Source organism: Anarhichas minor, unplaced genomic scaffold (genome assembly GCF_050575085.1).
Source record: "Anarhichas minor isolate MPS153535 unplaced genomic scaffold, ASM5057508v1 ptg000017l, whole genome shotgun sequence".
Taxonomy (NCBI): Eukaryota; Metazoa; Chordata; class Actinopteri; order Perciformes; family Anarhichadidae; genus Anarhichas; species Anarhichas minor.
In genome coordinates this window covers 5034048-5061650 of record NW_027466463.1, presented here as the reverse complement: position 1 = coordinate 5061650, position 27603 = coordinate 5034048, and the positions used below count along the sequence as shown (strand labels likewise).

The 27603-nt window shown below is 42.4% G+C and overlaps 1 protein-coding gene across 1 annotated transcript in view; it reads right to left on the bottom strand.

The window, feature by feature from the left end:
• Window positions 1-25806, bottom strand: part of myo15b (myosin XVB) — a 55622-nt gene extending 29816 nt beyond the window's left edge. The window contains exons 1-27 of the mRNA XM_076092749.1: window positions 23364-25806; window positions 23017-23193; window positions 20813-20877; window positions 20653-20716; window positions 20061-20170; window positions 19470-19544; window positions 18514-18607; window positions 18290-18393; window positions 18121-18184; window positions 13766-13879; window positions 13491-13652; window positions 13296-13409; window positions 13144-13202; window positions 12171-12294; window positions 11985-12080; window positions 11398-11529; window positions 11138-11263; window positions 10950-11027; window positions 10155-10303; window positions 9651-9696; window positions 9438-9562; window positions 8120-8234; window positions 7857-8032; window positions 6802-6895; window positions 633-695; window positions 430-487; window positions 214-338 (exon numbers count right to left, since the gene is read on the bottom strand). Coding sequence (XP_075948864.1) covers window positions 214-338; window positions 430-487; window positions 633-695; window positions 6802-6895; window positions 7857-8032; window positions 8120-8234; window positions 9438-9562; window positions 9651-9696; window positions 10155-10303; window positions 10950-11027; window positions 11138-11263; window positions 11398-11529; window positions 11985-12080; window positions 12171-12294; window positions 13144-13202; window positions 13296-13409; window positions 13491-13652; window positions 13766-13879; window positions 18121-18184; window positions 18290-18393; window positions 18514-18607; window positions 19470-19544; window positions 20061-20170; window positions 20653-20716; window positions 20813-20877; window positions 23017-23193; window positions 23364-25745 — 5091 coding nt within the window. The 5' untranslated portion in view covers window positions 25746-25806. The remainder of the gene's footprint in view (window positions 1-213; window positions 339-429; window positions 488-632; window positions 696-6801; window positions 6896-7856; window positions 8033-8119; window positions 8235-9437; window positions 9563-9650; window positions 9697-10154; window positions 10304-10949; window positions 11028-11137; window positions 11264-11397; window positions 11530-11984; window positions 12081-12170; window positions 12295-13143; window positions 13203-13295; window positions 13410-13490; window positions 13653-13765; window positions 13880-18120; window positions 18185-18289; window positions 18394-18513; window positions 18608-19469; window positions 19545-20060; window positions 20171-20652; window positions 20717-20812; window positions 20878-23016; window positions 23194-23363) is intronic.
• Window positions 25807-27603: the final 1797 nt, after the last annotated feature.

The window sequence follows — 27603 nt, the reverse complement described above, 5'->3', positions numbered from 1 at the left end:
CACAACAGTCGACCAACAGGCCAGTTTCTTAAAAAAAACTGTATTTCTGCACAGCAAATATTTAAATATAACTCTGGATTGTTAAAATGGACGTGTTTTTGCAGGTTGATGGCAACCATCTGAAGTGTGAGGTGGAGCAGGATTTACAGCATAATAAATAAACCAGGACTGGATTATGAATACGTGCATGTGTGTGCCGCAAACCTTGCTCACCTTTAATATGGACTTGGCATAGCGAGAGAAGGGGTATCTGTCTATATCCAGAGGCAGGGCGAGCTTGTGCCCTGCCTTCACCTGCGGAGGTGCCACCTCTGTGACCCCTGAAGCGTGCTGATGTCCTAGTGGACGGAGACGGAAGAGCAATCACAAACCGACAAAAACACACTATGGCAGCAGAATATGCAGGCTGTAGTGTTATGTGAAGCTGACCTGCTGCGCTGCGCAGTCGGGCTGACAGCTCAGCGGGGATCTCCAACATCCCCACATCCTAACGGGAAGAAAAGAAACAAACATAAGGAAAACATGACAGTGTGGCTACCACAGGAGAAACCAGACGGTTGGCCCTTTTGAGGCCGACTTCTGTTCTTTCTGTGAAATGTTACAGCAGGTTCGCTTTGATTTTATTCCCTTACCATTCCTGGAGAGACAGACTTAGTCTTTGTCACTGTCTTCACTTTGTTCTTCTCATGAAATTCCTGAAATTGACACACACACACACAAACGCGGCCAGTTAGTCAATCACACTGCGAACAGCGTGATATCATCTCATAATCGTAGTCATATTCATATTTGATTCAGCTGAATCAGTGAGTAATCCTCTTGTTATTCAGGCACACTCACTGTTCAATCAGACCTATTCTTAGATACCTATCCTGTTATATACTCCTGGAACACCCACAGTCCGGTCGCCCCGCCTCCTACAACATGACACGCAGTTCCAAGAGTCCAGAATGTTTTTATAAGGAAGGTTTACAGCCGACAGGGAGGAGACACCTCAATGCGGCGGGGGCGGCGTCACCCAGATATGATTATGATCAAAACCATCCCATGCATCGCTGGCCGTCTATTTGTACACTTGTGTTCAGCAGTTTATTCTGTCATTGATGTAAAGTCTGCTGGTCAGATTAAACATGGGTGTGCGCATGTTTTCATGTAGCAAACACTTCTCTTTTATCAAGGCCTCGCTTCAATAATCACACTTAAATCAACTCAAATAACTCAAGAGAATGGGTCTCCAGGTAACACACAGGCAGCCCAACCCTGCTCTACCTCCACATGGGAGGGTTTACAATGGTTGACCCTCCCAAACTAAACAAGTGTGTCACAAATCATAACTAATCCAAACACACCTGCAACCTTATAGTTTATTATTTGTCCTCAAAGGAGGAAATTCTTTTCCCCACACAGTTTATCAGTTTAATGATTTCCTGATTAAATTCTGAGTTTGTTTCCTGTAAAGACCATCGCCACGTTGAGAGCCGTACAGAGGCAACTGATACGCTCTGAACTTTGCATTGAGTACCTTTAAAGCAGATTGTTAATACTCATTTGGCAAAAAAAGACTTATATATCCAAATATATTCTGTGTAGCACTCTGCCACTAGAGATGATATAGATATGGTTTCCATACATTATAAAATATTTGGTCCACTTCATTTATGGTTGATTCAAACACACACATATTTGTTTTGGTCAAACAGGCTGAAGTCGAGACATTTAAACATTAAATTGGACTCACAGGGTACTCGTTTCATTTAAGTGGAGAGTATTATATTGTCAATCTGTTTTATTCGTCTGTAAATTTACCAGACTTCTCAGCAACACGCGCTGGTCAAATGAACACGTTATCCGTGGTTTGCATGCTTCTCTTCATGATGGCCCAGTATTTAGATGTTATGAGGTCATATTTATTGGGATTTAAATGAGCCTTGTATTTACATTGTTGTCTACTGATGTTCATGTATTTAAAAAAAAAAATTATCCTGTTAAAGTTTTCATTGAAACTATGAAAAGGAAAACTTCAACATTTGTCAGGGGTCTAACTAAATATGTTTGCTGAAGGGCAAGATTTGTCCCACGGGCCACGTTCTGCCATCCACTGCTCTGGGGGATCACAGTGTTGGTCAGACGGTGCTTCAACTTGGTCAGATAGGCTGCCATTAAATTATATGTATACAGTCATTCATGTTCCCCAGAGGATGAACTCTAATGACATTAATGATCTCCTGACTAGCACCACTAGCAGCAGCATCAAAATTCACTTCACTATTGTGGTATCTTGACACATATGGATTGGCATAACATTTAGTATTCATCTTGAATTTTTTTATTTCAGCCACAAGCAGATCCAAATCTTCTGTCCAGAGTGAACCAGGCAGTAGCGTTTTTTGTTACTACATTTACTCAAATACTGTACTTTAATATTGAGGAACTTTGGCTCTATTATTATACCCATTATACAGTATAATACTTCATACGTATTCTACTTCCCTACATTTCAGAGAAACAAATTGTACTTTTACTCCACTACATATCCCACCTGTACAGACCAGTTACTTTGTGTATTTTTACAAACAAAAATGGACTCAATATAAAACTTCAGCATAAAATATGGTACATTGTTATAGAATAAACGAGCAAACTGTACATTAAGTTGTTCAAATTAGTTCCAACTGGCTCAAATACAACAGTAGAATGATAAAGCATCAGTAATAACTAATATAATATATATTAATAGAACATGGATGAATCCTCTGGGGATGATGAACCCCAAAAACCCTGGACTACATTTCCCATGATGCAACTATATTGCTTCTTATGTTTGGCCCTCTCTGACTGGCAAAAGACAACAACTCCACATTTATAACACAGGCTATCTGCTCAAATATTGTACTCCCCAAACCTAAAATGAGATAAAGCTGATAACATCATTATGACATCATTAGGGTTAGGGTTAGTCTTAATCTCTCAAACATTAAGACTTAATCTCTAAGACCTTAAGAGATCCATCTAAAAACAAGTAAATATTCACAGTAATTACCATACAATTACATAATTATTTTAGCTTATTTTAGTCCTTTTCATTTTATACAACTCAAATACACAAATAAAAACAAAAAAATTTAAAAAGTCATTCTTTTTAAAGTAGTGACAAACCAAAGCAAGTCAGGTGTAGTCTAAAGCTACACTTACATTAATTATGGCGTGAGTTAATAAATAATATGTTGGGTGGTTCATAATAATCAGCTCTGGTTACAATTCTTATAGCTTTCTCCTGTAGCATAAAAAAATGGATTTGTAATTGTTTTGTATTTCCCCAAACCATAACACTTAATTCTAATAATTTATGGAACTATAAAAGAACGGTACAATATATTCAATGAATTTAGATTGAGGATGATACTTTTGTTTTATGCAGTATCGCTATGGTCTAACAGAACTCCAAAAAAATGTATTTTCATGAACTCTTTCTACTTCAACATTATCTACCATGATTTTCTACTGGATTATTGGCTTTTGGCTATCAGAATATTATACATTTTGTTTTATTTAAATTGAATGAAAACTTGTTACCATCAAACCATCGTTTTCAATTCTGTTTCCACTGTATGCAAAAGCTGCTCTAACAAAACAAACCTGAGCGTTTTGGATACGCTGCAATAATAATGAATGTACAATATAGGAAGCCTCCTAAGAAATGACAGCTATGTCAGTTCCTCACTGGAGAAAGTATTAGGGATATAAAGTGTTACCTATAGGACTCTTAAGTTAAGAATGAAAATAGGAGCAAACCAATAGATGTTAAATCAGGTCAAAGCCGAGAAGTGAGCATGAATCAGTTCTACTACAAATATTGAATTAGTCAAAACGTCATCATTTATATTGTATCAGAGTTAAAGGACGCTGATGTCACCTTTATTCCCAAAATCCATCTGTCAAAACTCCAAATCTTGTTTTTCAGTTACTCAAACTTGCTGTTCTAAGACACAGCTCAGCTGACACAGGCAGCCTGACAGCTCCACTGTTCATAGTCCAAACCTCATAAAACAATAACACCAGATCTAATGGTACTGTGGCAAAAGGACTAAGGACTAAGAAAATAATAAAACTGTCGCTTTAGTTTAGCAGCCAAGAGGAGAAAAAGAGATGAAACGCGGGACGCACCAGATGAAAAGAGGTGTCTCTGGACTGTTTTGAAACCTAATACAGTCTATTACCATCCATGTGTTCCTCACTGCCCAAAATAACTGTTTCTTTTGTCAAATGTACTAAAAGGTCGAAGACATTTTTTTTGCATCTGATAATGATGCGGTGAAAAGAGAGCCGGCCTACCTGTTCGAGCCGTGGAGCTGGAAGTTAGACGGACAGGTTTCAGAAGGCGGAAGGAGAGATGCAGTGCTGCTTCAAATTTCACTAAGAGAGGTTGAAGTCCAAGACCAGAGTGTGGCTGAGGGTGTGTGAGGGGGGGGGGGGGGGGGGGGGGGGTGTGTGTGTGTGTGTGTGTGTGTGTGTGTGTGTGTGTGTGTGTGTGTGTGTGTGTGTGTGTGTGTGTGTGTGTGCACGCGCTCAAGTGACATGATTAATGCACGATAAGAGAGCTGGTTAAAGGAAATAAATGAGATCTTATAAAGGAACTTATTACCAATGCTGTAATATGTTACGAGGACGAACACATCCAGTTATCAGTCATACATTCACCTCTCTGGCTTTCATTTGTCACTTGTGTTTCTTTCTTTTTCACATTCCAGTGCCTTCAGTCTTGACCTGGACTGTACGATTGTCCTTGGAACTTTATTTTGAAATCTCCCTTAAATTAAAGACACCCCACAGTTCAACTGATTTACAGAAATGAAAAAAACAAAAACAAGAACAACACTGCCATATCAGCGCCTTATAAAGATCTTAACGCATCTTAACGTGATACTGATCTGCTTTTATTGTAACAACAAGGTATTTCATGTTATTATGACACACAGCCGTGTCACGTTATATCAAGAAACGTTTCTTGATGTAACAATCTACTTCTTTCCTTGTTTTACACGTTTTAACGTGATCACTTAGCCTACATTTTTATAATGTGATGCTCATGTTTCAATGAGTGCAGGTAAATCGAGGAATATGGCTCATCTACAGGATTCGATTTGCCAAAGTTCTAAGCTTTTTCATACTTGGGTTGAGACATGAGGCGAAGAGTTAAAACTGAAATCAACTTTTGGAGAAGACCAACCCGAAGTAACTCGGCGATCCAGAGCTGTGCAACCCAGCCATGAGGGGGAAAAAGAGGTGACTCGTCGTGCTTGTTATTGATATTCGTGTGTTAACGGGCCATTAAGTGACACTCCCACAACGCCCGCTTATCGCTGCGATTGGTGTGAATACAGCGTACTGCTGAGATACACCAAATTCGTTGATGTATGTGAAGAGCAAGAGAGCAGGCTGCGTGTAGCATGATGGATACAACGTATGGCCTATTTCTTGTCTCAAATGTTTTCAGAAACACATTTTGTTTTAAATTTTAAATGTTTTCAGAAACACATTTAATGTGTTGATGTAAGATGAGAATGTTTGTGACCCCGCCACCATGTTGAAAATAGTTGAGCCAGAACAAAGCCTCGCACCCCAACGGTTCAGTCGTGTATTTTCGTTTGTTGATCGGATTTGGTGTATCGCCACCATCAGTCCATGGCTGTTAAAACACGACGTGTCACGCTGCTCTAGGATTGGCCTTTTATGCTCCTGAGAAAAACGTCCTCTTCAGCTGCTAAAGGCTCCACTACGTCCACTGTTTGCCGCGGAGCAGGTAGAATAAACGGTAAATGGACTTGTACTTGTATAACGCTTTTCTAGTCTTCAGACCATTTTAAGCGCTTTAACACGACATGACATTCACCCATTCACACCCTTTCATACACAGATGGCAATTAGGGGTTAAGTGTCTTGCCCAAGGACACATTGACATGGACTAGCGTTGCCGGGGATCAAACCGCCGATCCTCTGATTGTAGGACGACCCTGCACTATCACTGAGCCACAGTACTGTGGGTTTATTGCCCGATGCTGCTGCAGGAAATGGCATTGATGAATGTAAAAGATATATTATACAGAGAGTATAATGCTCCGTAGAGGTGAACTTATTGGTCACTACAAGAATACATTTGATATATTTGTTTATAGACAACATTTTGATTAGTACAGATTCAAACATGTTTTTTTAAACGTTTTGTGCAAAACAACTAAAATTCCATTCTCATCCATTGTATTGAGTTGTCAGATACAACTAGAGATAACAAAGAAGATAGTTTTTTAAACTATGATTTGGTAAAGAAAACTAATTTCATTCTGTAAAATAAAGTAAAGTTTACCAATAATTGGACATTGTTTATACAGACCATTGACGTAACAATACACGCAGCACTATAGGTAGAGAAGTCATTGGAGAGGAAATGGAAAAAGAAACTACACTTTAACCCCAAACATGGATGTCAGGGCGTTATCACGGAGAGTTTCCTATTGCAACTCATGCTGGAGTGTTAGCTGCTGGTGTTGTGTAAGAGGCTTCCGGAGTAAAGATTTATAGCACAATAAAGTCAGAAAACAGAAGGTTGCCAAGAAACCCAGCCAAGGATTCTGCAGTCTCTCTCTCTCTCTCTCTCTCTCTCTCTCTCTCTCTCTCTCTCTCTCTCTCTCTCTCTCTCTCTCTCTCTCTCTCTCTCTCTCTCTCTCTCTCTCTCTCTCTCTCTCTCTCTCTCTCTCTCTCTCTCTCTCTCTCTCTCTCTCACATTCATATATATATATATATTACCTTTCTCCAATGGCGCCTCTTGATGGTGTCCCTGGTTATCATCATCACCGCCCAGAACTGGGTGAAGGACTGCCTCAGACGCTTGTAGTACTTTCTGGAAAAAGAGAGGGGGCAGCAACACACAAACACGGAGCGCTTCACATTAGCTTATTACTCACTCTCTGACCTCATGTCAGCCGGCAGGGGAAACCCTAACTCCCTTTCCTCATGTGAGTTAAGTGGGTACGGCAACACGTGGAGACTCCCCCTCCCTCCACCCAGAGGTACTGTAGTACAGTCACTCAGGTGTTGTACTTTAGTATAGTTTTGATGTAGGGTGCTTTATTTGAGTTATCATTCCTTCAGACTCTCTACAATACAATTGCAATATTTTATTATAGACCTTTGATATTGTAACATCCACATTACGACAACTACAAAATGAGCCTTAAAATTACTTATTTAGGACATTATTATTTTTTTTCATTCTGTAGCTTCCCAATAGTGTTCCTTATCTATTCAAATACAAAAGTTCAAATTTTGGTGGAAGTACTTTTGTTTTAGCGTCAACATATATGCTTTTTCATAGTCAGTGTATTACCTACAGTTAATACAAACAAACTAACTGATCGAGGCAAAGGTGACGTAAAATTACTGTTTTTAATCAATGGAGTGTGGCTTTGAAAAGAGCGGGAATAAAATCATTTGAACTGGAAAGGCAAAGGTGGCGCATGTACATGCTTTTTTCCATAGATTGTATATATATATATGAAGCGGACATAGTCATCTTGACATCACCCATTGGTTTATGGACTGCCATCATGAAGCCTTGAGTTCACCGCCATCTTGGCTGTTTTGCAACCGATGAACGAAAGTGACCATATTTGGAAAAAAAAATTTAAATCCCTGACTGGAGATACAAGGTTTTTTCCCAGTAGCAAAGCTTTGATTTCAGGACTTGTCAAACAGTATTTCCTATATTTTATTATGTAGTTTTGCCATTAAAGATGAAAGATTAAGAAAACAACAATTTATTTTGATAATCCTCTCCTCTCTGATCCTCCTCCTTCCTGTACCTGGCCTGGTGTCCTCGTATGTGGCTCTGGATGACGATGGCTTTCTGTTTGAAGAACCTGAAGTTCCTCCTGCAGAGGAAGCCTCTGATGTTCCTCTGGATGGTGATGGCAGCCCAGGTCTGGGTGCTGCTCCACTTCTCCTCTATCAGCTGGTACAGAAGCTCCTTGAGGAACAGCTAACGCAGATATACACATATATCTAAGCATGTTCATATGTACAGTAAAAAACTTTTAATCGGTGTGACGAGTGGGCAGTTTGGCACCTTGGTGAGTCCCAGCTGGTACTGTCCCTCCTCTGCACCAACCGTGTCCAGCAGAGCCACCGACTGCTCTCTGTTGGACGCCTCGCTCAGACGCTGGCTCAGGAGCACCCCGTATCTGTGGAACACAACACGGCCAGGAGCTCCTAAATCCAGAATCAGATACTCTGGGACACACACTACACCAGCAATGAACATCCATCATCATAGATACTGCTAGACTCTTCGTTGGTTATGTTATTATCTCTACCAGGAGATTATGTATTCGGTTGTGTGTATGTGTGTGTGTGTTGCTTCAGTTTGGACTCTTCTTTCTCCTATGATTACTCACTGTTCCACTCTTGGTTTGCATGCCAAGGTAAATAAATTGCATGCATATATATATAATATATAATATATATAAACACACATATATACTGTATATCTTTATCTTAGAACTCCTCCAGCTAACAGAATGGATACAGCTAACAGAGCTATCAGCTAACAGAACCAAACACACAGCAGGACTGACACTTCTCCTAAATGTTTACCCTAATATTACCCAAATGGGCTTATGCTAGCTGGATATACAGTACAAATTGATTATTTGTATCCATCCTAATGATGTGACTCTGAGGGAGGAATTGTCAGCTGGTTGATGAGCTGGTTAATCAGCCCATCACTAAACGACCAGACTGAAATATTAGTAGATTAAAATGCAATAATACTATATATTGTGGCCCACTGGCATTGTTTCAGGATGAGATCAAAACTGGAGCCACAATATAAAATTCCACATTTGCAACACAGTCTCATGACACGCAGTGCACAGTGTGACACTGGAAAATATATAGACGCAGCAATCCTGTTACCAGATGAATGTGGTTTTAATGTGGCTTATTTACGCTGACATCGTCGTCATGGCGACGTTAACCGCTGGATAGTGTTGTGTGTTGTTGCTGCCAATTTCCAGCATTAACGTTACGCCAGAGAATTTGCTATCAGCTCGTAAATCGCAGATCCAGAATGTGTTTTGTTTTCTCTGGACCAAAATTTCTAGTATAAATGTAATTGTAAGAATATGGTTGAGTCAGAAATTATAAAAACTAAAATAATAATAAATTAGCAGTGAATTCATTTTGTGGATCAGGTCAGGTATCACTTGACTGAACAGAACATCTTTCAGCTATGCAGCCATTGATGAAAAGCAGTAGGTGCGAGAAAAGAAAGCAAGAAAAGCAAAAATGAGACACTGGTATTTCTTAAATGAGGGACAGCATAATAAACATGAAAGTACTGTGATGACGGTTGCGGTCAAGGATGCCATGTGTGTTTGAAGGACCTCTCAATGAAGTAGGAGTACTGCATCCGTATGGGGAAACCCTCTTTCCTGATGTGGATGGTCTCCAGCATCCCAGCATGCCTCAGCTGGGCCGACACGTAGTCTACGTCAAAGATCCCAGGATGCTGACGGAAGACACAAGAGAGAGAGACACAGTACACGGTCATACATGGTCAGATGACGTTGGCATCAGTACGTAGTATCTGGTGTTACCTTGACGTAGTTTGGCTTCAGACAGCGAATATAAGTGGTTTTGCATCTAAGAGTTGAAGGACAAAACATAGACACAGGTTATTCGTCAACCTTAGACCTACGACATGCACGTAAAGAAAGGCCGAGCAGCATCTGATAGCTGTTTTATAGAAGTGAAATGTAATATTTAAGAGCACCAACAAGAGGCAATTTCAGGCTTCTGGAAGGAGTATTAACCGGTACGTGTGATTGAAATGTACCCATGAAATGTCCTGATTTGAGCCGTTCTGTCCCGTATGGTGTGAGGTCTAGAATTTATGATTCACACCAAACGAAAACATTATAGATCAGCTATCATACTCATTCTCATATTTCTTTCCATGACATTCACTAAACCCCACGTTCTTCGCAAACCACAGCTATTTGATTTTAAACACATGCGGTGCAACTGTATCCGTTCATCCAGCTGGCTTTTAACAGCGATGCTTTGGTAATGACAGCTCAGTGCAGTCAGTGTGTTGGTACCTGTCCAGGCGGGTGGTGAGCTCCGTCAGGGACTGAAGGAAGTGTGAGGCGGCGGTAGAGGGCTGCTGGCGGAGGCCCTTCCCTCTCCAGCCCAGCTCTCTCTGCTGAATATAAGCATCCTGAACCTTCCGGAACAGCTCCGACACCATCTGACAAACGTGCAAAATCACAGGTGAACTGTCAAAATGAAGTATGTTTTAATTAAAAGCCTGCGAGTATGTTTTTGGAGCAACTGTTGTGTTTTATGTTGATATACAATAGCTGTAAACTGATCACCTTTATATTCAGTACTGCCTCTAAAGGTGTACTAATCATTCTGACTACTAGTAATGTACCCTAACGAAACATTTACACTTTTACATTTCATTGTCTTGTGCTTGGTAATTGTTTTTATTGTATTCATGTTCATTATGACTTTTTTCATATCAAAATTCCAAGATACATTTGTCAGTTTTCCCGATCTTGCGAATTTGAGACGTTAAGTCATAATAACAATATACAATAGTTACCATATAACGTCATACATTTTTTATTCTTAGGTGAATGCTATGCATTTCTGTATGAGAGAGCTCAGCACACTGGAACTTAAAGGTGTAATGTGTAGTCATATTGTCGGTTGCTGAGGGGTCGCCCCCTGCTGGCCATTAGAAAGAATGCAAGTTCAAGGCACTTCCGCATTGGCTTCACTTTTCAGACTTGGATGTGGCCCCTTCATTAATACACAAACCTGTGTAATCCGATTACATGTTGTGATTAAAATATCTTGTTAGAACCAATTCAGGCAAAGGGCTTCACCTTTAAGCGACTCCTGGCAAAAAGCTCTACCACTTCTGTCCGGAACTGGTCATGGTTCTTATTCAGGAAATTATGTACCTGGAAAAAGATTTTAGAAAGAAAGTTTTAATACAAATGTTCCTGCAGCACTGGCTGTTGTTTGACAGATCTGCTGTATATAGCATATAGCTGTATATAGAGCCTGATACCTGATAAGTGACAGCTCCGGCATAGTGATAGACAGTGAAGACTGGCAGTGGGTTCTTGGGCTTGGCATAGTAGGGGCTGTTCCCATGGTGGTAGTGGCATTTCTGGAGGAAGGTGTGGTCAGTGGCCTGATGAAAAAATAACGAGGAACAATACCAAAAACATATACGTTTACTTTTCAATATTTCGTACTCCCTCAAGATCAGATGTAGAAGGAAATGGAAACATTTCGTCTTAAAACTGTGTGTGTGTTTGTGTGTACCTGGGGGAGGCAGGTCTGATCGTCCAGTATGCGGAGGATGCCGTGTGGTCTGGAGGAGATCAGCTCCAGACAGGAGTGGAAGTTCTTGAGTGGCATCGGATACCACTGGATCTGTTCTGTACTGTACTCCTCCTGCAGGCAACACACACGGTAACATTGCAGACTGCACTTAGTTTAAGCGTGTGAATATAGGGAAGTTCTCGGTTCTACTTGCCAGATTTCCTCTTGGGTGATGAAAACACAGACAAGCACTTTTCACCTCTGCCTTTAGTCTTTGTGCAAATGAGCCTATTTACCAAAAGATGACTTTTGCAAATCTTTTCAGGAAGTCAACTCGGAGAAGTCTTTCTAGCTAGCTAACTAGCTAAAAACACAACACTGAGTGTCTGGAGGAGGATGCTGTCAAAGGGACTTCTCACAACCTGGGAACCTAAACGCTGTTCTTAACAGCTTATAAGTGATCTATAGGGCGTTAGTAAATTACTCTTCAACTATTGATGAAGGCATCCATTCACAGCTTAACCCTTTTTGTAGGGTGACTTAAGGGGTCAGTTGATCTTTAGGGATCTAGTATACAGCCCACTGACCTGCTCCTGGGAGATTACTGCCTTATTGACAAAGTGCTGCAGCTGCTCATTGGCAAAGTTGATACACAGCTGCTCAAAGCTGTTCACTCCCAGGTCCTGCAGAGGAACACAGGACGTCACATCTACCACCACAAGAAGATGCTCTTCTTTTGAGTTCCCAGATCTCGGTCCAGGCAGATTACTAACCTCAAAGCCGTAGATGTCGACTATGCCCACAGTGCTGTCCATCTCTGTGGGGCTCAGCCAGTCATTGGTCTGCTCCAACAACCAGTCAAACAGCACTGAATACAAGGCTTTGGCAATGGCATCTCTGCAAGAGACGACAAGGATGAGGGGTAGGGGGTGAGGACAATGCAAATGATTAACAGAAAAAAAAAACATAACAAAATGGGGGGAATGGAGTTGGAAATAGGCGGGGTGTCAACACTGTACATATTCTACTTTCACACAATAATATTCCATTCCACGTGGGTTGGCTAAATGATTAAAAAAATAATTAATACATAATACTATTGCAATTAAACTTTCATGAGCCAAATTATCTTTTGCACTGAAATAATTAAAGCTACAATAAGAAACTTTCATTTGGTGTTGATTTTTGCGGTCCCTGTGGACAAAAGCGAGCACCAGTGTCCCTTTAGAAAACCTCTCATGTTACTGCAGCAGGGTCTGACAGTCTGCCCCTCTCAGTCTTGATTCTGGTTCTCCCGTGCCTCCCTTCCCTCCAGTGCAGTCTAGCAATGCAGCCTGGGTCTCTGGCTGATGATGTTGGCTGCCAGCAGGGACCCTACAAAAAAAGTAGTGTCTCTACTTGTTTCTTTATCAATAAGCTGTGCAGTTTGGATATAATGAATGTCTTTCTTAATATTGCTCCCTGGGAAAGCTTGAGCCAAGGTGACGGACAGGAGATTCCTGACAATTGTTGAAATGTGGATTCTGTCCTGGAAAGTGGACCAGCTCTTCGCTCTTGCGAGGACACTGGAAGTTTTGTATTTGCTTTGCACTCGGCAGAACCGGAGGTTGCCGCCTGACCCCGACCAGGCCCCGGATAAGTGGCAGAAAATGGATGGACGGATCAATAGATGGAAGGGATTCTTTTAGTTTTGGTTTGAGAGACTTGTCTGCTATCTGTGCTTACACTCAGTCCGCATGTTCCTACCTGTATTCTATGGCACTTTCCACAGACAGAGGGCAGTATATCCTGTCGTAGGTTGTCTCCTGTGGACGAGAACGCTAATCAGTGTGCACACGTGCAGACATGTGTACAATAACTCAGCAAGAGGCACGGGCGGTGCGTGAACGGCTACTAACCGTGACTCTGTGAGTGATGACGGTCTGCAGAGCCTCGGAGGAAATCTGCAGCAAGGAGCCGACCCTCCTGGCCTCGGCCTCGCTGAAGATACGTGCCACCTCAAACGACTCGCTCTGAAGCAAAAAGCAGCGACTAATGTGTGATACCGATGTCTGATCTGTGTACCGCTCACTCACTCTCCTGCACACACACACCTCGTATGAGCTGAAGCAGATGTTGCCGAGCTGCAGGATGGAGGAGAGGATGGCCCAGACCGTGGAGATCTGGTCAGCATGCAGACCGATGGTCTCAAAGCACTGAACCAATAGCTGGAAGTCCTGCTTGTCCTGCTTAAACTTCAGGTCACAGGCACCACCCTAGAGGCGGACAGAGAAAACGTCAAACATGTAACATGTATAGTGAGTCAAGAGGAAGAAAGAAAAAAAACTGAGTTGGAGAATAGTTGGGTGTTCATTGATGTGTGATGTACTTGGTTTAGGTAGTAATAGGTCTCGGCTCCTTGCAGGTAGAGCTCCTCTTTGTCCCAGTCATTCATACCTGCCAGCAGCTCATAGAACACATGGTAGTTCCTCTCCTCATTGGCCTACAAGGGACATGAGGAAAGAACCAGCAAGTGAATCACACAAGTGAATCACAAGTGAATCACTCACAGCACGACCAACAGTGTAATGAAACACACTACAACGGACAAATCAGGTGGCTGTATCAACCACTTGGTTAAAGTCCACGCCAGTGGGAAAAAATTATGTGGAAATTAATATCAAATCAACAACATGTTATCATGCTCATAATGACAACGAGACACCAGGCAAAAACATCATTTTTGTTCATGCACTGATCAATTTTACGATTTGTTTTCCATAACATGTCTCCTTTCAGACCAGTGGAAAGAAAACCCATTCAAGTGTTTATCTTATACTTTAGACTTTGTCTATTTGCATCTGTAGATTTCTCCTAAATTCACTTAAGGTTCACATTAGATAATGCCTCATTTTGTCACGATCAGGCTTTGCCCTGTGTGTTCTGTGTCTTTGTTTCTTTCTGTAGCTCCTCACTCACCTAATCAGTTCATTCAGTGCACCTGCCAGTCACACTCACCTCATCAGCTCTTTAGTCTCACCTGTTCACTCTGCCTAGTCACTATTTAAACCTCTGTCTTTCACTCACTCACTGCCAGATCATTGTGTTTGTTTCCCGTCCAACCCGCCCGTTTTGCTCGTCCTGTTCCCGGTTTTCCAGTCTGCCTGTTCTGCCTTTTCCTGCCGGATTTTCCCCCTCGTCTTTTGTCTTGTCCCTGGATTCCCTGTTTTTGGTTCATTAAAAACCTTTTTTGCACTACACCTGACTGTCTGCGTCTGAGTCCTCATCATGCCCCGTGACAGATTTGCATATTTAAACGTATCATTTCAGAGAACTTGTAATACAAATAAATAATAGATAGATAAACTTCCCTAGTAATCAACTGGGTAAGTTTTTATGGTGATATCTATTAGTTAATTTATTTACCCTATTCACCTGTAGTTTCTTCAAAATGTATGTAATTTTACAAAACTCATATTTAAAGGCGGTTTTCTCTAAATTTGTTTTTTTCTCAGACTCTGAGCCAGAAATCTCCTTATTTTTACAGAAGGGTTTGTTATATATCATTCAGAGCCTGATTTATACAACATTTTATTTCTAAAATGGTAGCAAATATGGATTTGTAATGGCTGTTGACATTGTTTTCAGATTTATGGAGTGAAAAAAATAGATATCCAAAACTCCCTCTGTAAAAACTTTGACTCTAATATGTCAACAAAATAAAACAAGAATTTTGAACACGGTTTCATTTAATGTTCATTCCTGTTCTGGAAATGTATGCAAATTAGTTTATATTTAATAAAGATAATGCCTTGTTTGTTTTTTAAACACAACATTTGATATTTCGCATCTAATGTATACTATGGGCACCATCTGAGTAAAATGCATTAGCATGTCTCAGGAATGTCTTTAGTTGATGGTGATGCTAATGATGGTGCTAGAGAAGAAGTCAGTGGATCATTAAAGTTATTAGAATTCATCATGTGGGGATCATGGATGTCTGAACCACATTTTATGGCAATCCATCCTATATTTGTCAAGACATTTCATTAAGAACCCCCCAAAAAATTGCGAGCTAACTTAGCCTCTTGAATCCGAGCGCCCTACGGGTTTAACATGTAGCGACATATTCATCCTGCATACCCACAGAAGGGCAAGAAGTTAAAAGCTCATGATAACCATTTTTACCTTAGCGAAACACAATTCCAACACCAAGTACCTTAATGAGCACACAGCAAACACACAATAACGGTGTATGTCGGCATTGTGGTGCTAGCATGCATTGTAGTGCTAGTGAGCACTGTGGTGCTAGAGATTTCATGCTACCCGCACAAAAGATATTTCATTAAGAAAGCTGAAGCTTAACGCATTCCAACAATAATGCTATAAGTCTTATTGCTCTACGACCAAAACTTACTGAACCAACAGCTGAAGAAGAAAAAATAAAGTTCACTTTAACCATAAATTATCTCTTTCCTTTGCTGTTTTAAAAGTGATTTAAAGTTGTGTTTGAGGGCATATCAACACTGCTAATGGCTACTCAATGTCTCTAAATGATCTTTGAGTCGATTCCAGACGTTTATATTCATTTGCATCTAACAGCTTAACCTCAGAATTCTATGTGAATACAGGGTCTATGTCTCCATCTGGAGGATGCACTCAACCTAAAGACATTGGCCTTCAATACAGGCATAAAGAGTCCACATAGACCAGGGGTTGGCAACCTTTTCTATCCAAAGAGCCATTTTGCCCTATTTTTCACCAAATAAAATTCGTCTGGAGCCATCCATCCATCCATCCATCCATTTTCCACCGCTTATCCGGGGTCGGGTCGCGGTGGCGCAAAAGCTAATTGATATCACAGCTTATAAAGTTGTATATATACCGTAGTTATATTATATATACATTTTATTTGCAATTTTTACCTGATATAACAATATCAAACTCTTATGAAGAGGAGAGTTTGCTGCAGCAGTTGAGGAATCGCTCTTTCTCGCTCATCTTCAGCGTGACACTTTTCAGCAAATGCTGTGTGTTTGTTCTGGAAGCATACAGGTAAGTGAGCATCGTTGGCAGTGAAAGCAAATGAAGACATCCACGCAGAGTTAAACTCTCTATTTTCCTCCGTGACTTTTCTTTTTTTGGATTTATCCATTGATAGTTTACAGAGGGCGGGGGTCTGAAAATCAGGATCAGCCGTTCGCGTTCGCAGGGAAAAGCGCTTGACAGAGGTAGAGGATTTAACTGCCTGTGGGAATAATTAACATATAAGATTCTGTTCATTCTTGCTCATAAATTATATTCTCTCTGAACACGTTTCTGTTTTTGGAGAGAGTCATGTGAGATAACTTCTTCGATTAGCGCAATTTGCTGCTCTTCTTTCTATTTCCTCGTCTCTCCCCGTGTGTCACGGTGTGTGTAAACCTCGCTCGAGTCAGGAAACTTGTCAGAATACCCATATTTGATTGGCTGAGCTGCATCACGTGATGTGATTTGCAATGCATTGGTCGGTGTGTTTCCTGCACCGCCGAACAAGTGCCGTAACGGCTGAATAAGACGCGCTGGTTAAAATTTAAACTCGGTGCCCAATATGTATAATTCCGAATTATCTATCGGTTTTTAGTCATGGGTCCGGATCCGGTGCGCCAGTTGGAGACCTCAGGGAGCCGCAACAGAGAGGCTAAAGAGCTGCAGGTTGCCGACCCCTGACATAGACCAATGGGTTATGTTTTCTGGAATGGAAACATGTATAGACATTTTCAGTTTTGTTTGGCGTGTGCACTGTGTTCCAGTTTCAGTTACTCTGACCCAGTAACATATATATATGGATGCTCAAGCGGGCATGCCATTTTCAAGCAGGGGCCTGAGCCAGAAGCATAGGGTAGAGGCTAGAGGAAAAACCGAAGGTTCACCAATGCCATTAAGATTTATCCTCTGGGAACCATGAATGACTGAGCCGAAGTGTGTCTCAATCCATGCAGTAGATGCTGAGATATTTTATCAGATAATTTGAAACTTTGACCTGTTGGTGGTGCTAGGTGGAAAGTAAGGGTATCACCAGGTTAACTTGTATTCATTCTCTGGGGACCTTGAATATCTGTACCAAATGTCATGGTAATCGCTCAAACAGTTGTTGAGTTGCCTCATTCAAAACCCAAAAAGCCAGAGATATTTCACTAGATAATTGAAAACTTTGACCTGCTGGTAGCACCAGAGGAAAGGTCAATGGATCACTAAAGTAATTGTAATTTCAACTCTGGGGATCATGATTATCTGTACAAAATTTTCAAGGCAATCCCTTTGACATTCACCAATATTTAATTCTGAAGTGGTGGACAGGCAACCAACATTCTTATCCCTCGAGCCCTGCCACTAGCAAGGCTAAAAACCGAAGATTGAAAAGCTATTTGATCATTTGTATTCTGTAGATGAAGGTATCTTCTATCAAGGTGCGAAAGCTGAGCCTTCAAACTGTTTATTTTCCAAAGACGCAAAAGCACTCAAAAGGAACTTGAGACTTTTTCCTACAAGCCAGCCAAATGTGATATATTAGACAAATAGCTGATCACACAATCATTTACACAGTGACAGCAGCCCTATTCACACTGTGGGTGCCAAAGCCAAAGTGATGTGTTGTCTTTTTCACAAATGTGTCTAAAAATCTGTTTGAACCTGATGAAATGTGCTTCTCCAGTAAACTTAACGTCTGTTTGAGTACACAGCACACTCACTCAATGTCCTCACCTGAAAGACAACCCTGGACTTCTCAAGGAGATATTTGGACAACGAGGTCCCTACAACAACCCCGCTGTTAACCAAGATGAGAGACAGTTGACAAGTAAAACTACTGCAACCAATCTCGTCAGGAACATATGGTGCAACATCAAAAGATATGGACATCGGGTGGACTCACTGGAGGATGTGGATGTGGAGGAACTTGCCAAAGCGGCTGGAGTTATTGTTGAGGATGGTCTTGGCATTCCCGAAACTCTCCAGGATGGGAAAGACCTCCATGGGCTGAAAGAGAAAGGAAGTGAGGCAATAAGACAATAAGGAGTGGAGGACTGAAGGGTACACCCGCCAACCCTTTGCAGTGTTGCCTGCTGATCAAACCTTTATTTATTTAACCTAAATTACCTGTCGTAGGTTGCCGTTTCTGCCCTGATACATAGAGCTGAGGTAGTGGACTATTAGCTTGGTAGCCTCAGTCTTCCCTGATCCACTCTGGCCACTACATGAGAAATAAAAATGACCTGAAATATGACACAGCTTAGAATTGAGATGGCATGAAACAAAGGCCCCTTTCTCCATGTGAACCAGGGACGCTGCAGCTCATGGTTGGGCCTTAACCACTTGGCCACAGGGCCAACCGATGACATGAGCCAAGCGTGGCCAGCTATATTGTCGAGCGAATTGAGGTTGAAGTGTTGCTCAAGTGATTGTTGATGTAGTTATGGTCCGGCTCTAGAACCATAGCAAATGTCACGAAAACTCAGGCAAGGAGCTAACCAAACAAATACTTTTAATAACAAAAGGCCAGGACATTTCAAATTGCAACACAAATGAGCATTCTCGTAGAATGCCAGAAAGTTCAAGTGCTGCTGCCAAACACTCCTTGCAGCACACCAGGTGTGTCAGAGGGGAAGAAGCCAGCCCTTCCTCCGGATGGGGCGGGTCTTATATGGCGAAGGCAGTGGCCAGCTGCCTCCAATCTTCTTGATGTGACTCTCCAACAATCCAGGGACACTGAAAGACATACAATCCCCGGCAGAGGCCCTGGGCCGTCACAGTTGATAATTGCACTGGGAACCTGCTAAAGACTTTTTTCTTTGTTAGATGGAACCGGGTGAAAAAAACCCACAAGATTGGTTGATGCACAGTGGTGTAGTGGCTAGCACTATCGCCTCAGAGTTGCTCGGGTTTGATCCCCGAGCTGGGTGGCCCTTCAGTGTGGAGTTTGGATTGGATAAGCAGCCTTATAATTTAAAATATGTATCCTATTGGATTATAGATGATGGAAAAGAGCAGGACTTTTGTTTAAAATCTGAGGCCGGAAAGATTAAACATGAAGATATTGGGGTTCTTGTCAGTACCTTATGATGATGCACTGCTCCTGTGAGGAGGCTTGAGACTGACTGAAAGCGGCGTCGGCTATGGCGTACACATGGCTGAAGCAGAGAGCAACAGAAAGTCAAACATTAGTAATAGAAAAACGTAAGGTGGACAGATGCTCTGAAGGAACTGAAACCTTTGGTGAGATGCATGCTGCCAGTTGTTATTGAAAGTATAATAAGAGAAAGCTGAATAATACAGAAGCCAAGAACAGCCTGTGCTTGGCAATTATCTTTTTTAATACTGTTATTTTGAGATCACAAGTTAATTATTTCGTTATCTCTAGAAAACAATCTTTTATTGTTACCTCTTATTTCTTATGCGTATGTCCAAGCCCCTATGGTGCTGATTATCCTCCACATCCTACGATGACTACTTGGACTACTTACGTATATATCGCTATCTCCAGAATTTCTTTTTTTCTCACGGATCAACATGAATTAACACTTTAACGTAAGAAGATGAGCTATGTTATCCGTGATAAGGAAATAATGAACTCGGGATCTCGGGATAACGGCATCAAATAAACAAAATGCAAACAGGGCCGCTCTGTGTGAGAATAGTTTGCTCACGGTGGGTTTCTATGCTGCTCTGTGCCCTGGTATTTCTGCCTCAGCTCCTCCGTGTAGATGTTAAGGGGTTTGAAGGGGTTAATGGACAGCAGCATGTTTCCAATGTAAGTCTGGGGAAAAATAAAATGACAGTCATACAGTGAATGAAAAATTATTGGGGGGGGAAATAAGTCTGAAAATCTCATTTTGCAACGACAACAGATATTGCTACATGTCTGCCACATTGATAGCAGTTGAGTTGTGGTAGTGCATTATTATTTATCTGTGCTTTGATTGTTGTTGTTTTTATCTATCAAGGTGTTCACCACCATTTGGCATTAAAGTATTCAAAGTCTAACTTTAACTTAAAAACCTCAAGGTTGCCCGTACTAGTTTTTCTGGAGCTTTCAACCAAATCTCACGGTCTTCCTCGGTGGATGGAGTTTGCGCAATTTATACATTTTTTGCTCACTTAAGTTGTTTCCAAAACTTCTTTCAACAGAAATTTCCAGTTGCAGCATGGGGAATATGTCACCCAAATGAAATGAATGAACATCTTACCTGCTTTAAAAAAGGCTTCAGATCATAGTGTGAGATCAGGAATGAAGCTTACATAAATACAGTCACGGTGGAACCTCTTCTTCAGATTCAGCAGCACAGAGCTCTCGCACACCTCTCTGAGAACAGTAGACAAACAGGTTGAAAAAGTGTGTATATACTGTAAGTACTGTGTGTGTGTGTGAGAGAGAGATAGAGAGAGAGAGAAAACTCACTCCAGCTGGGAGAGATCCTCCACCTCATCCACCTCTATGGTTCTTTTGCAGCCAGGCATCACCACCTGAAAGAAGGCAGAGACATGAGCAGCTATGAGGACATAAGTTGACATCAAATCCCCACCAGTCTACATTTGAAGCATCCCTTCAGTCAGGTCCATCAACTTCAGACATCTCTGCCCTTACCTTCTCTCCACAGCCATCTACTAGTCTGGCCTAGTATTGAATTAAAAGATTTTTTAAATAAGCAAATGAGTCTTCGCCAGAGCCCTTTATGGTTTAAGATGTGTTTTGTTTCTGCACTTCCCCGCTACTAATGGTCCACTCCACCCATAACCTTTCCACAGCGGGTAACCAATCCACTTGCAGCGGTGGAGCAGTGTGATAGCTGATATACCGCAATCTCATAGCGGGTGTGTTGTATGCTCTATTGTATCTGCACAGAGCAGGAAATAAATAAAACAGCAGTAAGTCTTTTATGCCCTATTGTCTTGTGTGCACACCGACTATAAGTGATGAAGTAGATCTGATATGCTGACACTCCAACCCTTACACATTCTTAGACATTAGATAGCAATAGTGTAACTTTTCTGAATTGGAGGTAATGTTTGTTACTTTGGTTTACAGGAAAATACGTCTTGACAAAGTAGATTGAGACGTTAGTATACTGAGGTTCACCACTGCAAGAATGTTGTAACAACATAGAGAATGTATCTGCAGTCTTTCCCTGCTAATTGCAGGGCCAAAGCATAGGGACATGTGTCATTCAGTTGGTCAGTCAGATAGTCATTCTGTTATCTGGACAAGAATGGGCCCTTTTGCTGTCTTTGAGTCAAAGGCCACCACCAGGTCAACACCAGGATCTCCCCTTTCCAAACAGTCTGGTCCACTTTGAGGCTTTTTGCCACGGCAGGAACTTCCTGAAAATGTAACATAAGGTGTATCCATTGTCACTGGTTCTGTTTTTGCTTCCCATTGTTCACTGTCCACATTAGAGACAAGTTCCTGGAACTAGTTGGATGCTGCTCAGAAGCTGATACAACATGCGAGTTCCAGGGGTAGCTGGCACTGCTTGCAGCGCTGTCAATCATGACTACATCTGAATAAATCAGGACAACTAACACTTTAAAGAGCCTGCCCACCCATATAGTCCACCCACACAGGTATGTTCTTGTAGCTGATCTCATCAAACCTCATCTGAGGACTTTGTGGGCAAATGAACACTGTGATTGATTGTTTTTATTGCACCTGTTGCTGTTACAACACCTTTGTGAATGTTACTGGTTAATGAAGGCCAAATACATGACAATAGATGGCAATACTTTTTTGTTTTAAAAGCCTTCTTAGGAAATCAAGAGATTCTGTCCACTTAAACCCTAGAGGGCAAACAGGAGCGGATCATAAAACAAGGAGGTCTCATACTGAGATATGACCAAATACACTTATCAAACTGAGGGAATTACAAATATAAGCCTACTTTAAAAACCTGCTGGTACACTCTGCAGTTAAGGTACTTTAAGTATTTAAAGAAAAGTATATAGTAAACAGTTTGAGTATTTATGGCTTATTAGAAACACCTAATTTATAAAAAACAGTGGAAACACAAAAAGAAGTGCCACCTAGCACCAAAGTCTCACAAGGATATTTGTTCAAGCTCAAGCTATTGTAAGTCTTGGGTCACAGGTAAACAAGTCTATTTGTCTTTGCTTCAATTTACTACAACTAAATTAAAGCTTGAAGGATGTTGTCAGAGCAAACGCAGAGTGAGATTTAGAGGTGGCGATTGAATGGAAACAAGTGAACGCGAACAGATGCAAATTCGCAGAAAGTTGCGCGAACTGAAGGCAAAGACATGTCTGCTTGAGTCAAAATTGTTTCAGTTTAAGCCAAAGATTTTAATAATGGAATAATCCAAGGCCAAATTACTCCAATTTCTGAAAGTTGAGAGCTAAAAGTAGAAGGATATGGAGGGCAATAACAGAGAGTTCAAGAATTCCCAGTTAGGTTCTAAGGTCAGTCAGAGTCTGAGCAATGCATGCATTGCTAGCCAGCTACAGATTATGTATTTAATAAACCAAGAATGAAATTTGCTCTGTGTTAAATCTGAATGCGCATAAAGAATAGCTAAATTGTGAGTATGATGTTTCTTCTACCCTCAACGACAAGGGCGCTAATAGGACTTCGTCATAATGCAGTATCATTACCTGTGTGCTGACCAGTCGACTCTCCAGCATCTCCTGGGTGGGGTCTTCTGATTCCCAGGGGCCCCTGCCATTGTGGACAGGAATGGTCCTGGCCTGGCCCCCATCATCATAGACTGTCCACTTGGTTAGCTTCTCCACTGTCTGGTGGGGCAACAGGTTCTCCGCACGCAGCCAGTCCTAATCCCACACACAGCAAAGACAGATGATTGAGATCATTGGATCACACTGATTCAACTACATTTTGTCACGCTCCACCTATTGTTATTTCTCTACCATTTCTTTAAGTGACAGAGTGCAGTTTCGGACTAACTTAATGAAAAGTCTACCGTCAAAAATGTAACACATACCTGAGGGTCTCCACTCATCCGTGGGTTACCAGCCCAGTGCACCTCTGGTTGGGGGATCGTATATATCCCCCCCTCACCCATCAGCTGGGCTACTTCCCTGTCTGCCTCTTCTTCATACAAGGACCGGACACCTGACATCACAGCACTTGCCTCCCCATTTGGGAAGGGCTGAGTGGTGGACCTGGGTATCCCAGTTGCAGCCTCTCTCTCTGGGTCTGGTCCCTTGGTTCGAGTCACCCCACCACTTATTGTTTTCCCCGACAAGGACATCTTGGTCAGGTTGATCTGGGAGGGGTTAAATTTCCCTCTTGCAGCCTGCAGCACACTGACTCCATCTTGATTGTCGAGGGCAGCTCTCCTCTTTCTATCCTCAATGCTGGACGATCCCTCCGGTGGACCACTGGACCCAGGGCTCCTCTCTGCCACGTCTGCACCTAATGTTAACCCCCCTGGCAAGGACTTCTTGATGGACTTCAGGAGGCTGAGATCTGGTTTGACGGGGAGCACAAGCCTGGCACCTGGTTTAGGGGGTTTTGGCTGTGATGTGGTGAGTTCTCCTGTTGGTCCAGTGGTACTTGATGGAGTAGAAGGTCCAGGAGCTGCCTGGGGAACCTTGGCCATCTTTGCCTTGCCCAGTTTGTTCATCCTGGGGAGTACCACAGCATATTTGGCCTCTACTTCTTTCTCCCCAGCTGGGCCCGCTTCCTCCCCTCCCTCCCCCACCTTTCCCTGAAGGCTGGCATTCTCTTGAACCATTTTGTCCGCAGAGGGGCCCCTATTTTTCTTACTTGTAAGGCTGGTTTTACTGGCCAATCTCATAGCCATCCTATGTTTGAGGATACTACCCTTAGATTTTCTGAGGCCTTGCTTCTGCTGTATCTTCCGGAAGGATAGCCAGTGGGATACCCCAATGGCTTTAGTCCAAGCAGAAAGCTTCTTTCTCATGTTCAACCCATGCGGCATGTTTTTCTGAATCCAACCAGTCATACCTTTTCTCCGTGCAATCAAATGTTCCTTGGGTTTGCTGGACCCCCCATCAATGGCCTCACTCTCTGATGTTTCCTCGTCAGGCTTCGCTAACACCTTATTTGCTTTCTGCCGGAGCGATGCCATCTTGACCTTCCCCAAGAGCAACCTCTGTGGCCGCACTTTGACGACACTTCCAGCGTCCTGCTGCTCCTCAGGCTCCAGAATGGCTTTGAGGTCTTTACCTTTGGCTTTGAGAAGCATAATTCGGTTTTGGCCTTTGATGGCTTTGGTCAATGTTGGTTCAGCCTCCTCCTCTTCGACATCTGGATCAGCTTCTACAGGATCATCTTTCTCATTGATGTTTTTTGTTTGGGTCTTGCCTTTTACTGTGTCAACCTTTTTAATAGAAAGGTCTTTTGGTGGTTGAATCTCCTCTGTTGCAGAACTGGTTTTGTCCTCTTTTTGTATTTTTTTTCTGTTCTTCTTTTCTTCCTTGGCTTTTTGTTTGGCTTCCTTTTCTAACCTCTGCTTCTCTGCTTTGGCTTTCTGTTTCTCTGCCTTCTCCGCCTGCTTATCTGCCTTTGTTTTTTTAAACATCTTGTGTTTCCGTCCTTGTCTAGGCTCCGAGGCACGTGGAGTCTGTCTGCGTCTTCTGCAGGCTTTATCAGCCGTTGGCTTTTCAAAAGTGTCCTGGGATATCACCTCGTCTTCACTCACATCACTGCTGACTGCCTTCTCGTTTACCTCTTCCTCTTCACTGGACGTGACTGCTTCACTTCTAGATTTGGCTTCCTCTGAAAGCTCCTTGTCCGAGTCCTCGTTTGCCGTCTGTTCTGTTTCTGATGCCTCAGCCTCTTCCTCCTCACTGCTCTCCTCACTCCCATGTGTCTCAGATGGCTCTTTGTTACTTCCCCGCTCCTCCTCTTTCTCATCATTGCTAGTTTCCTCGTACGACACCTCCGCTGAGCTTCCTGTGTCGCTCTCTGATTCCTCCGCCTCAGTGTCCGTCACTTTGTCCCTTCTCTTGTTTTCAGGCTCGGTGGGGAGCTTCTTGTTGATCCTCCCACGCACGGTTGCGACTGCTTTTGGTGGAGACTTGAGTTTGGTGGTCTTGCTTTTTCCCATCTTACTATTTTTGTCATGTTGAGGTTGTGTTCTACGATTTACAGTTGTTCTGTTTCCTAGTGTGCTCCCCACTTGTTTCTGCGATTCTTTTGGTTCTGTACCTCTCTTTTTACTTTGATTTACTTTATTCTGAATATTGCTCTTCCCTTCATCCATCTTTCTGTCCTCCAGAGTTGGTGAACCCACGCTTCTTTTTTGTCTCCCATTAGGCACTTTGGTGGGAGGCTGAGATGCATTCTGTCTCACATTTTTCTGTTGATTTCCACCTTGTGACTTGACCGGTGACATGCTATCGATTCTTCTGTGATGAAATAACCTAAGAAAAACGTTTAAATTGTCTTTATTTTGTTTTATTTCTTATTATTTATTGTACATTGATGATTAGCCATAAAATGAACAATTGCAGGCTGTAAGTTGAGTAACATGTCTGTCAAACAAAGGTCCTTAGCTAAATCTTTCAACATCTAGACCATGTTTCACACTTTTAAGTCCCTGATCCTTGTTCTGAGTCTAAAGACACTTAGGACAGACCCAGTTTAGCCATCACTGACCTGATTTGCTATCTGTTGTTAAGTTTGAGGGCAGTAATGCATCTCCAACAAGACAAACAACACAAAAGTGGCTATGACTCTTTTTCTACACTGGAGGACAACGACTCTCCTTTTCCTTTTGTGACAGCAAACGACAGCTATTATCTGCAGGTTAAATCTAAACGGCAGTGAAAGGCTATCTTTAGATTCGCCTAAATGTAGTTGTATAGCCTGTACGCCCTGGGGGAGGGTGGGGGGGGGGGGGGGGGGGGGGGGGGGGGTTAAGCAGTGAGAGCTCATTTCAGTGTAATATAGCTTACCAAGCTTCTCAGGTGAAACCCAGGCATGGCTGGGGGGCTGCAAAGTGCTCCGGCGTGTCCTCAAGAGCTGGTGTCACTGATACAAACGTGCACCAATGCTCAATGAGGAGAACTGAAGGGAAGTTTCACACCAATATCCCACCCTCCAACATTATACAGGAAGGCACGGAGCCAATTATGCAATACACACCCACCCAAAGTTTGCGTGTGTTTTATGCATGCACACAATGCCCCCGTCGACAAAAGAGGAGCTGGCGTGCACAGTCACAGGCGCGCTCACACAAACACAAGTTGCCTTCTGAATAATACAGCTCTACCCGTCAGGTCACACAGCTCTGCTGCCGTTCATTTGGCCAGCTGATGAATGCTTGGGAGGAAAGGTGAGAGGTGTTGCTTGGAGTGATCAACAACAGGTGCCGATGGAGGAGCGAGGGAGAAAAAGACAGAGGGGAGAGAGAGAAGGGGCTCATTACCTGGCCTTTTCCTCTGGGAGAGGGAGATTCCATCACTGTGTGCCGGAATTCTGGACAGGCATCAATTTTAGTTTGGCAATATCTCAAAGAAAGTGACACATTATGATGTCCTAGCAAAACATGACTATGAGGTGTAAGTGCTGACTTTCACTTTACTTTGACAATTTTCTTTTCTTTTTTTATACGTCTTTGTATTATAAAAATAGAAATAAATTCCAACATTTTACATTTTATTATTACCCACTACCCCCTTACCCATAACCCCTGGTCAGCAATGTGCAGTATTCACAGTGTTTCAAGAATATGGTCACCATCATAAATGATTGACCAGAGCTAATACAGTAAAGGTTAGATAGATAGACAAATGTCAGTGAAACTATTTGATCTGGGGAATCTCTGAAACAGGAGAAGGTTACCAGAGGGAATCATAACAGATTCATTTCAGGTTTTAAGGGGGAGATGGTGATTAGAAAAGGTATTCCCCAATTCCTGCACCCAATGTAACTATTCTCCATAGGAGGACCCCTCTTCTAATTCTGAAGGATAATAATAAAGAATCCAGAGCACATCTCTCTGCCTCCACACGGTTCTCGACATTGATCCAGCTGAGCTGGCCGCTGGAAGCTAGCGGTGCTAAAAGCGCTAACAGCGCAAACAACGGCAACAGTGCTGACAGGGCTAACAGTGTTTACCTGAGGGGGAACCGGAGGGTGGGCACTACTCTTCTACAACGACATTGTGCGTCGGGACATCGTTATCAGCTGTAACCAACATAGGAGCGCAGTGCAGAGTGGCTGCAGTTAGAAAGTCAGTAGAGCACAGC